Source organism: Hakea prostrata, chromosome 5, assembly GCF_041222555.1.
Source record: "Hakea prostrata isolate BN-2017 chromosome 5, UWA_Hpros_2, whole genome shotgun sequence".
NCBI classification, from domain to species: domain Eukaryota; kingdom Viridiplantae; phylum Streptophyta; class Magnoliopsida; order Proteales; family Proteaceae; genus Hakea; species Hakea prostrata.
The window spans coordinates 1,007,306-1,020,058 of NC_142604.1; the positions used below are offsets into that span (position 1 = coordinate 1,007,306).

The window sequence follows — 12,753 nt, forward strand, 5'->3', positions numbered from 1 at the left end:
AACCTGTAATTGACTTCCTGTCTGGAGATCCAGCCCAATCTGCATCAGTGTATGCTTCTACTTTTAAATTATCAGTGGGTGACAAAAGTATTCCTTTTCCAGGAGTTCCCTTCAAATACTGTAGTATTCTGGTAATAGCCTTCATGTGAGCTAAATACGGATCATGCATGAATTGACTCACTATCCCCACGGCATAAGCGATGTTTGACCTGGTGTGGGACAAGTAAATAAGCTTCCCTATCAGCCTTTGGTATCTTCCTTCGTCCACTGGTTCTCCCTCTTTTTCTTTAAGTTTAGCTCCAACTTCAATAGGGGTATCAACTGCTTTACACCCTAAAATTCTCACTTCTGATAATAAATCTAGGACATACTTTCTTTGGGATAGGAATATACCCTTCTTTGATCGAGCCACCTCAATCCCTAAGAAATACTATAACTTCCCTAGATTTTTAATCTCAAACTCTCTGCCAAGAAAGTCCTTCAACCTTTGAATTTCTTCACCATCATTCCCTATGATGACAATATCGTCTACATAAACAATGAGAAGTGTGATGTTAGTCCCTAACTTCTTGACAAATAGTGTATGATCAGCATTGCTTTGCTTATATCCAATAGAAGTCATTGCCTTCAGGAAGCGTCCAAACCAGCATCTAGGAGACTGTTTTAGCCCATAAATTGACCTCTTCAACCAAAAAACTTTCTCTGCAGTATTGTCATTAGAGAAACCATATGGGATTTTCATATAAACTTCTTCCGCTAACTACCCATGTAAGAAGCCATTCTTTACGTCTAGTTGGTGCAAGTTTCAGTCTTTGTTCACAGCTACAGACAACAAAACTCTGACAGTGTTTAGTTTCGCAACAGGGGCAAAAGTCTCCTGATAATCAATTCCATAGGTCTGGGTAAACCCCTTTACAACAAGTCTAGCTTTCAACTTGTTGACTGATCCATCCATATTTTGTTTAACCACAAACACCCATTTGCAGCCCACTGGTTTTTTTCCTGGAGGAAGTGTAACTAGCTCCCAAGTGTCATTTTTCTTCATTGCCTTCATTTCCTCTACCATAGTTGCCTTCTATCTCTTATCAGCATAGGCTTCCTGCCAACTTTTAGGAACAGATACAAATGACAGAGAGGATATAAAAGCATGGTAGGAGTCAGACAAAGAGTTATAAGAAACATATTTAGCTATGGGATGTTAAGTACAAGATCTGACTCCTTTTCTAACAGTAATAGGAAGATCAAAAGAAGATACCTTAAGGGGAACAGTAGGATCTGATTCTGGAGCAGGAGACTGAAGTGGTAACGTGTCACCTTTCTCCACCTGCTTTAGCCGGTTGTAATTCTTCCTCTGATAAGTCTGCACCTCCTTATTCTAGGCAATTTGATTTTGAAAGACCTCAATAGTGTGTATCACAGGAATGGTCTTCCCCTGGCTAGGTTCTTCACATGGTTCAGAAAATGAAGGGGGAGTATTAGAGTCCTCAGGTATATTGGCCGAAGTCTCCCCCTGGTCAGGAAACTCTTCTTGAACTCTTAAGTTGTGTTGGTGTGTGATAGAAAGATCTAGAGTTAGAAAGAACACCTCTCCTCTAGGACTCTCCCCCTAGAGAGGTGTATAGTAAGGGCAAGACTCATTAAAAATTACATCCATAGATACAATAGTTTTCTTAGAAGGAGGATGATAACATTTATACCCTTTTTGAGTAGCAAAATACCCCAAAAATATGCAGCGTAGGCCGTGGGGAGCCAGCTTACTATGGTGGGCTATGATTCTAGCATAACACACACATCCAAAAATCTTTGGGGGAATAATAAAAAAAAGGCTCCCTGGAGAATCTCATTAGGACATTTAAAACCAAGTATCCTACTGCGCATCCTATTCATAAGGTAAGAAACAGTGAGTCTAGCATCACTCCAGTATTGGTCAGGTACATTCGTAGCAATCATAATTGAACGGGCTATTTCTAAAAGATGCTGATTCTTCCTTTCGGCAACCCCATTTTGGGCAGCCATATCAACACAACTAGTCTGGTGTATTATGACAGAGTCAGAGAGATATCTCTGAAATGCACCATCTATATACTCTGTGCCATTGTCACTGCGAAGGATCTTCACAGTGGCATTAAACTAAGTTTCAATCATATTATGAAAGTCACGAAAACATCGAAAAACCTCATTTTTTTTGTTTTAAAAGATAAATCCATGTAAAACAAGAGTGACCATCAATAGAAGTAACAAAGTACCTATAGCCAGTAATAGACACACGTCGGCAGGGACCCCACACGTCAGTATGAATTAGCATAAAAGGAATATATTTTCTATTATGAAGAGAAGATAAATAAGTAGCACAAGTTTACTTCGCAAAAATGCAGGCTTCACAAAAAAAATCATCCTCAGTACAAGAAGAAACCAAATCAGGAAATATTTTCTTAAGAGTTCCTAGAGGGGGTGACCTAGCCTACGGTGCCACTGATGAAGCTCTGATATTACCGAATGGACCTGATTAGAAGATGTAGTCAGAGCAGAAGTAGATCCTCCAATTGGCTCGAGCAAATAAAGTCCATTGTCTAGTTTACCATGTCCAATCTCCTTCCCCATGACTAGATCCTGGAAGACACAGTAAGATGGGAAAAAATCACTTTACAATTCAAGTCATGTGTAAACCTACTGATAGAGAGCAAGTTAGTAGAGAAAGAGGGAACATGTAAAACTTTAGACAAAGAAAGTGATGGAGAATGCTGAATTGTCCATTTTCCAGCAATGGAAGAATAGGATCAATCAGCAATTTGAACTTTATCATTTCCGGAAGTTGGAGAATATTGTAAGAAAAAGGAGGATAAACCTGTCATATGATTTGTGGCTCCTGTATTAATGATCCAAGGAGTAGAAACTGAAGAAACTTTAAAGCCTGTAAAAGTTTTACCTAAAGTAGCAAGGTAGGAGTTGGTACGGGTAGTAGAGGAAGCAGTGGTAAAGGCTGTACCGGCAGTAGAAGACTGCAAAATACGACGCAGAGTAGGTAACTCCTCCTGTGAAAAACCAACGTCTGCAGAGGGTGTTGTGGAAACTATCTCAGAAAGATTGGCCTTTGGTTTTCCCTTTGTTTGTGCTCTTTTTTTCTCAAAATCAGCAGGTTTCCCATGCAATTTCCAACAATTGGCCTTGATCTGATATGGTTTATGACAATGCCCACACTTGACAATCTCCTTAGCCGAATCAGATTTAGTGCGAACAGACTATAAGGTTGATTTCTCCATAATAGGAGTATGAAGTATGGCTAATCGACGACTTTCCTCACACTGAACAAGAGCATAAGACTCTAGTGTAGGAAAGAGAGAACGACTTAATACTTGCACTCTGATATGATCGTACTCCACATTCAAACCTACCAAGAAATCATATACCTGAATCTTATCAATGTGCTTCCTATAAGTAGTCACATCATCTAGGTTAGTGGGGTGATAATTCCCATAATAATCCAACTCCTGCCAAAGAGATCACAATGCGGCATAATATTGGGCTACATTCAGTTCCTTTTGGGTAGTCTCATAAAGCTTCTTTCGTAGCTCATAAACCTATGCATCATTCCCCAACTGTCCATATGTTTCAGTAGTAGCCTTCCAGATTTGGGCTGCAGTATCAAGTAATAGATATCCACGGGCAATATTTGGAATCATGGAATTCAAAAAAAATGACATAATAAGAGAGTCATTCGAGATCCATTCATCCTGTAAAACACATATGGTAGTAGGTTTGATAGTGGCGCCTGTAATGTGTCCAACAAGTCCTCTTCCGGCAATAGTCAGGTAAACAGAGCAAGACCAAATCAAATAATTTGGTCCATCAAATCTCACTGAAAGAGAATGAAGAGTGGGGTAATGTTCGGAGCCAGTGGGAGCAGGAGTACCATCAATAGTTGTCATATTGACAAAATTGTTTGTTGTTTTTCTGTCTTCACCCTTTCGAAGTAACAAAAACATCGCAGAATGCAATAGTCGAACAGCCCAAACAATTCAAAAAATACATATAAGGAACACCTTTTTTTTCTTTTTTTTAAGGTGCAAAAACTATGAAAGAAAAAACAAATAAACCAACCCTTGAGACATCAAAATATGGTTCGGTCAAAGGATGGATGGTCTGGTCTAGTGCACTGGTTTTTGGCTAATAGAACCAGAGAAAAAAATCTGGTCTGGTCTACTGGTTTTTGGCTAATAGAACCAAAGAAAAAATATATATGGTTATGGTCTAGTCTATTTCATGCGATGGGTTTAATAGGATTTCAGAAGCAGAGTAGGTTTACCTGTGAAGGACGATGACAATAGGGATGGAAGCAGGCGACGGCGATGGCAACAGAAGCAGGCGATGGGTTCTGGAGAGAAGTCTCGGCAATGGAGGTAGGTCTTCCTCAACGAGAATTTTTTTCTTCTCTTCCCTTCTCTAATCGAACCTAGGCTCTAATGCCATGTTGAGAAACATGATATTGGTAGAATGGCTTATTGATCAATGATCTCAAGCCCTCTATTTATAATTAAGTGGAAAGTACACTATTACATAAATACCATTACTTAGGTAACAAGAAATAGAATTTTACATGAATACAAACTCTAATTGAACTCCGAGTAAAATCCAACACCTATCTCCCCAAGGAACTCGTAAAAGAGATTCTTCTTGAACTATCTACTAAATCTTTGGTGAGGTTTCAATGTGTAGGTAAAGAATGATTTATCTTGACCAGTGATTCTCAATTTACAAAATTGCAACTCTAACAATCCCTTCCTATAAGTGGGTTCATCTATGAACGAAAAAAACCAGGCATCTTTACCTACATTAATGTAGAGCAAGGAGGGGAGAAGCAAATCAATTTCAATATTGGAGAACTCCTTAACGAGAAAAAGAAAGTGACCCTTCTAGAATTTTGCAATGGTCTCCTTCTCTTAGAGACCTCTGCCAAGCAATACTATGTTTGTAACCCCCTCACACATTGGTATTTGAAACTTCCTCAATTCTCCCTTGGCAACAATGTTTACATTTTTTTATTTTTTTTTTTGGTGGGGGGGATGAATAAAATATCATTACCAAAACCCCGAGAATAGGAGAGAAAGTGTGCAAACAGAGAGAGGGAAAGCGGGGCAAGAGAAAAAGAAAATGGTCTTTAGCTACTAGACCGCAATGTGGAACCTAAACCTCAGGTAACAACAATAAGCCTAACCTTGGGGTATCGCCAACAGGGGTGATGGGAGATAAATTGCAATTTAGAGGAGTTCTAGTCATCACCTTCAATCCAGTCATTTCTCCTGGAATTTTTGCCACGGTCAAATTTTCATGCCATGATTAGCATCACAAACAAGAGGGTAGGATCTGTAGTATCATTGGCAAGGTTTGGTTTTGACATCAAGTTGATGCAGATCAGGTGGATGGACTAATGTGATGGGCCAAATTGATGGAAGAAAAGAAATTTCCTTCAGTGATAGGCAGTTTTTTATAGAGTACCTAATTAAACAAACTGTTGAAGAATTTCCCAAAAGTTGACTGACTTGGAGTGTTCCAAACCAGTCCACTATTTCCATGAATAAATAGATAAAAAAATCCTAAGACTTAGATTGAAAATGAGGTTTGAGACCTAGAACCACAAGCATTTTGGAGATAAGATTTTCCTGGAATGCCGAAAGAAAGCTTTAAACCTCTTCAAATGGGTCTTAACAAATCTCAATTTTAGGAAATCCGGAAGATAGGAGACGCAAGCTACTTGAAGATCTCCAACAGGTCTCACAGTTCTTGGCCTGCAGGTTAAAGTTTGAAACCTGTAACCACAAGAATTTTGGAGATAATAATTGTTGATTCCCTAGAATGCTTAAACTATAAGAAAGCTTTAAACTCTTCAAATGGGTACAAATCTTGATTTTAAGGAATCTGAAAAATAGGAAATGCAAACTATTTGAAGATCTCCAATGGGTCTCTCAGTTCCTAGTTTGCAGGTCTAAACCTTCATTGGGCCATAAGCATGGTTTTGGACCAGAAAAATGACCCAACCAGAAACATGATCATTCTACTGCATTAAAAGCCATAGAGGTCAACATAATATCTGTGTTATGTCTAAGTACTCAGATCTAGAAATTCCCTTTAAATAAAATATACCTTAACATTGTAGTTCTAGATTGGATTCTTGGAAGCAATCCAACTAGAAACTAGAAGCCAATGACCAGGATCTGGGATGAACTAGTAGTTTCTGCTAGGTCAAGAATGGGATTTTATGTCAAATTAGGGTTAGGGTCTGGAAGTACCTTCGGCTTAATGGAACAACTAGGATCTGTTGACATAGGGGAGAGTCTATCAGTGAACATTATGTTAAATTTCAAACATGAGCCGAAAAGTCAGTTAAATTTTGGCTACCCAAGAAACCAAGATGGAACCATGGGTTAGTTCTAAACATCTCAGCTTTCGACAAGTTTTTGACAATATTTAGAAAACTTTAATGGTTTCAACCAATATTATGACATTTTTTAACCAATTTCAATCAACCTAGTTTCATTAGTTTCGTCTTCTTTCAACATGTTTCAGTAGTTTTGACAACTCTCGATGGTGTCAGCAAGACCAGTCCACATGCTGAGTTTCACTCCCAAGATCCCCAGTTTTGACCTGGTTTCAAGTTTCAACCATCTTGACCATATCTTTGTTCTGACTGGTCAAAAAACCAGCCTTGAAACTCAGATCTTGATCCTTGACTTTAACAGTGGAAGTGTGATCTTGATCCTTGGTTTTAACAGTGGAACTATGACCTTGATCCTTGGTTTTACCAGCGGAAGTGTGCTTGAATTCAATTGCATTAAATTAGAGTGTGGTTTCTGGGTTTTAGAAAGGAGAACAATGGTGAATCTAGGGTTTATGATTGGAATCCCAGGCACAGGTGTGGGTTAAGTACTTCCAGGGCTGTAAGGGCGTCGGTTCAACCATGGTGTGTCTCTGATGGCTGGATAGGTCAGTGTAGTATTTGGGTTTGTGAATGAAGCTTAGAGACAGGAGGAAAGCTAGGGTTTATGATTTAGAGGATTAAGAGAAGAGGAACTATTAAATTTATTGATTGTTTATGACCTTCTTGAACACAGCTTCAATGGTTGAAGTTTTCCTTGATCTTGAAGAGAATGTCCAGCAATTTAAAGGAGATTTTAAGAGATCAAACAATCAGAATTAAGTTGTAGAAGAAACTTGATGGAAGGAGAATGGGGACCAGAATAGCTAACTCAAGAGTCAGTAATGCTCAAAACAAACTCCCATTAAATAAATCACGGGCTCAACTGAGCAACTGAATTGCATTTATAGCCACAATGGTTGACAAAGAATTCAAACTCAAAATAGAGCTAGGACTCAAAATAAAACTTGAACTCAAACTAAAACTACAATTCAAGGGAAATCCCAATTAAGACTACATTTTCGAAGGTTTTTCCACAAGTGGAGTCCGGGGGGCAATTTCCATATGCAGTCTTACCCCTACAATTTTTGTTGGGAGGCTGTTTCGATGCCTTGACCTCGAGGCTACAAAGTAAAATTAAACAATCTTAAGATACTCCCATGATTTTAGTGCTGGCATAGAGGAAATCCCTACACCTATTCCTATTGTAGAGCTGGTGTGGGAAGAATCCCACACCTGTGTCTGTTTTTAGACAGCAAAACTATTTCATTTAAATATTCAACAAATGCCTTTCCAAATTGTTAATATCACAAGAATTCAAGAAAAGCACCTTATCAAAATCTTTAACAAGATTGGCTTCTAAAGATGCATTATTCTCATACTCTGCCCAAAGTTCTTGTATCTCCTCAGCTGCATGTAGCTCAATTATATCAATTAAGGTTGCCACAGAAAAAAAAAATACAGATATTAAAAACAAACCCAAAATATAGGAACAAATTGATACCTCTCAATCCTCCACCAAGGACTTCACACATTTCATCTAAAGCTGCTTGCTCACGCCTGCTCTTTTCTGCTTTAGGCACACCATCTGAGGGTGTGATATCTCCAACAATAGCTATAAGAGCAAAGGTTCATCTCAAACTCGGATCAATTAAGCTACCAAATCTAATCGTACTTACTTGTCAGTAAAAGGGAAATTTGGCTAACAATTTTTACAGATGAAACTGGTCTTGAAAAATAAATACTACATTTAAAGCAAAATCAGTAATGTTAATTCTTGTTAACAATAGTATAGACATACATTGTACCATATATTTCCTAATAATAGGCAAGCACTCTTCCAATAAATACCCTATCTTGAAACTTTATCCCAAATTAGTTTAGGCAGGTTCCACAATTACCTGGAATCGGCTTCCAGGGAATCGTGATTCTATAAAAAAAAATCATTTGGTTCCAAGGTGATTTGAAATCCAAGTGGTTCTATAGAATCGGGTGATTCTACTTTGTAGTGTAAAATTGTGATTCTCTGGAAACCACATATTGAGGTGGTTTCCAAATAGAATCACCAATTTTGGTTCCTCGTATAAATAGACAAGACTCGACAGAATCACCCGTGACTCCTTAGAACTTGAGGTTTCCGGTCTGAGATTCAAACGATACTCGTCCAAACCATAGTCGCAGATCTTGCATCTCTTCGAACACCGCTACAAGTCTTCAAACTCCGGTGGCCAGATCTCTTCGAACTCCCGTGGCTGGATCTATTCGAACACCAGTGGCTGGAACTCTTCGAACGCCGGTGGCTGGAACTCTTCACCACTATAAGTTTTCGAACACCACTGCTTCGAAAGCTTCATTCATGAAAGCTCCTGTGCAGAATTGAAACCAGATGTTGTGCGTCTTCTGATTCCCCAAAAAGTTGTACTTTTGTTCCTATAGAAAAGTCGAAGTCGGTTCCTATCTCCCACCTTCGCCTTGTGATCATTCCATCATCCTCGCATCATCACCTAGTGGAGTTGACTCTAATCGAAGAAGAAGAACAAAATTTTAACAAAGTGCCAAACAAGAAGACGAATCTATGAGGTAATTCCAACTGCAATCGAAATTTGTGTTTTTCTTTGTTAGGAAAAATTTGGAAATGCAAGCATTTGTTCTTGTGCTTCAGACCTGCCATTTTTTCTCCTCTTTTCCTTTTCTGTTCTAGGATTCTGATCTGTGTCAACTTCCCAGCAATCATCTCGTTTGGTTTCTGTTGTATGGTTTCGGATCTAATATCTCCCTGTTTGCAGCCAATGTAACTTCAATTTCATTGTTCTCGTTTTTAAATAAAGTTGATTTGTAATGTGCAGAAAATAATTGGATTCATGGTTTGGTAAAAGGTAATCACACCATTATGACTTATCTGCTTTATCAGTTTTCTCCTTGAATGGACCTAGTTGAACCTAGTTCTGCTAATCTGCTTGCAACTTCTCTCCTTTGGAACTGAATTTACAATATTTATACTGATGGAAAATGGTTGAGGTTGAAATGTTATTTTTTGATAGTGTAGCTTGACAGTGTGCAAGGTGAAGGTGTTAAGAGGGTTTTTTTTTTCCAGTCAAATTAAGAGGGGGTTACTTTGATTCTATTTTTATTCTCACTGACCTAATTACAAGTTGGATCGATTATAAGTTGGAGTTCACTTTGGGATTAGTTGTTTAGTAATGCAAATTTCAGTGATCAGCATGGTTAAATTTCAGTGATCAACATGGTAATTTCTTATAGCAGGGGTGGTTCTTGATAATTATTTTCTTCCCTTTAATGCTTGAATGACAGGTTGCATGAATGTAAAGTTATTTCATTTTTCCATTTTGTCGAAGATATAATGATAAGCCCCTTGTTATTCAGGTATACAAACACAAGGTTAAACAAGGAAAATGAGTATTACTTACAGCAGGGACAAGGGAGAACATAGCACCACTAGCATCTGAAGCAGGGGAGGGGACAGGTGGCAACTCTTTATTAGACAATAACCATGAGTCTGCTGTAGCCAGAGCTGCAGAGCAGACATCCCAGCTGGCAGAAGACGATTGGATAGAAGAGTAAAAATTAGTTAGAGTTTGTTAGGTGAAAGGGGCAGTATAAAAGGGGGAATGAGGGAGAGAGAAAAGGGGAGGAGAAAACAGTAGTTGCAAGCACAGCTTGCGGGGGAGAGGGAAGACCTCTGGGAAGCTCTGGGTGTGCAGAGGTTCTGGTTCTGGTTATCAGGGAGTGAATGGTTCTTGCTTAAGGAAGGAGAGCAGAACAGCCAGAGTTATGGATTGAGGCTGGTAACATGTATCGGGTGTGATTCTATTGTTCTGTTATTGTCTTTTAATTCCAAGAACTGCATCTCTTCTTTAGATATCTGCTGGTTAGCTGTTGAGGAAGTTTACCAGGTTTACTAAATTGTTACATATCTGTATTGATTGCTGTATTTGCTGTTTCGGTGATAATGAATGAAAGATTACACTGTTGTTAGTGAGGTTCTGAGTAGGACTCCGGACAAGGAGTTAGGACTTTGGGGAAGGTATAAGAGGGTCCTATCATATAATAGCATTTAAGGTTACACATGAATTCCTTAAGCCTCGATGGTACTGAACCTGGTTCTCCTAGGATTCAGTCAGTTGAACAATTCATCTGATTCATAATGGCTGTAGCAAACTGAATATTGAATGTAGAATCGGAAATTCTTTTCTTGGTTGGTTTTATTTATGTTTTGGTTTATTTTATGTCCAAAAACAAGGATTTTGTCCAACTTCACTTTGCACATCAATGAGATCATTGGGTTATGTTGTTGGCATCTCAAAATGGTTGTTCTTGACTGCATGATTTGCTCCATAAAGTTCCTTGGTTTGGTTGGTGATTCAAACTCTTGTTGTGTCTGTTGTAGATGATTTGTTTTGTTCAAAATGAATCCATAACTCCTTTTTATCTGATCTGAGGATATTGGATTTTATATATTGCTGCTACTACTACTAATTTTATTCATGAAACACAAATTTACATCTACTTTTCCAAGCGGATGATGCATTTGATGCCTTCTCCATTCAGCATATAATCAAAAGCCTTGTTGATGTTTGAGAATGAGACTTCATGGATAAGAAACTTCTCCATCTCAAGTTCTTGCAAAAGATCCACATTTATGGTTTCTCTGTTTCTGTAAATTTAGATTGTCTGCATTTCTAGTTTTTGCTTGGAAGATGGTTTACCTTGTTCATGTAAATTTTGTTTGAATGAAATACATCCCTCTTGCATTTATAATCCTTGCTGTAATTTTTTTTGTTGAACTAGATAAATCACCACAATTTGATGAAATTCATCTCATTTATAGTAATCCATGTTATTTCTTATTGCATATCAAATCACTTGAAAACAAGTGAGAGGTTTATTGCTATAAACAAATATGTCATTGTATTTTTTCCAAATCAGCCTTAGCACATTGGCCATATGTTTGACACCAGAGTGCAGCTTTGTTTTGTGGAGTTACAACAAACGAAAATCACAACTGTGGAACCTAATTCAATCACTTTGGTAAGCTTGGTCTCTGTCCCAGTTGCTGTGGGATGTTATCTCCTTTCTGTTAGCATATCCTAGTTTTGCTCTTGGAATAAAAACTGCATCTTCTATTCAAGACAAGAAGTTGGAAAAATGTAGCTGTATAAACGGTAGGACCTCTCACTCTTTCATTGGCTTGGTTATTGGCTTGCTGATTACATCTAGGAGCATATAAAGTCTAGGCTACCTTTCCCAACCTTCATTGTATATAATTATTTTTTCTGCTTCTATAACCTTACATGCCTTCTTATAAGATGATATTTGGTTAAACATATATATAGAAACCATGCATGTCTTAGGTTATTTCTATGTTTGAAAGTTACTAAATGTAAGTTCACTTGTCACTTGCAGGAAAGTCTCTATACCAAAAGGGCTCGACCAGTGGGACCAAGTGAAAGTTCCTGGACTCCATGCCTCTATGTCTATGAGTGATCTTGTGAAGCACATTGGACATTAACTGTCAGAGCACATGAATTTTGGCAATCCTCTTTTCTCTGATAAAGTTCTCAAAGAAGGCTAATGTCCAGGGTTGATGTAGGGAGTGTAAATGGTGTTACTATATGGTGATTAAATGTCATACATTTCCTCGAGTCAGTTTGTGTAGGTTGATTCAGATGGATTTTGTTAGTGCTTGCTTTTGCTTTTGGTCTTGTAACTAAGGATACCAATCAGTCAGGTTGGAATGTAATAAAGTCTGACAACTTTCTTTAATATAAATATTTTCATGTAAGACCTCTCTTCAATTCCTCTTAATTGATTAGTATCAAATCACTTTCTCGATTGATCCCATTTAATTTCACTTCTTTTCTGCACACTTGTTGCAATGCCAATAACAAAGCATGGACCCTGGATTTATAGCCAATGGCAGGTTAGTTATAAATGGAAAGAGATCCAAGAAGTTTGTCATTAGTCAAGTGCATGAAAGGGATCCTAATTAAACTGGGTATACATTAGAACTTTTATCTTCAATTATAAGACCAAAAGACATTGGACCCAGTACGTCAAGTTGTTGGTGGTGGTTTGTTTAATTTGGTACTCTCGCAAATGCAATATGTCAATTGTCAATAGGGGCTGCCATATATCATGTATGTGTGAGCTAGCAGCTAATTCAAAGTTTTGGTCTTGTCAGTTTTATATTACGTATTTACACTTATATTAAATTAATTGTTTCCCTTAACAATTAGGGGGAAAATAATCCTAATTAAAGAAAAAAAATTCTTACCCGACCCAAGAAAGGGAGAGAAAAAAAGTTCTTCCTCTTCCTCACAATA

General features: G+C 38.0%; 1 protein-coding gene across 1 annotated transcript in view; it reads right to left on the reverse strand.

Moving 5' to 3' along the window:
- Positions 1–12,753, reverse strand: part of LOC149014277 (uncharacterized) — a 34,962-nt gene that overhangs the window by 3,562 nt on the left and 18,647 nt on the right. The window contains exons 4-5 of the mRNA XM_089157022.1: positions 7,914–8,024; positions 7,740–7,819 (exon numbers count right to left, since the gene is read on the reverse strand). Of these exons, the coding sequence (XP_089013148.1) occupies positions 7,740–7,819; positions 7,914–8,024 (191 nt within the window). The remainder of the gene's footprint in view (positions 1–7,739; positions 7,820–7,913; positions 8,025–12,753) is intronic.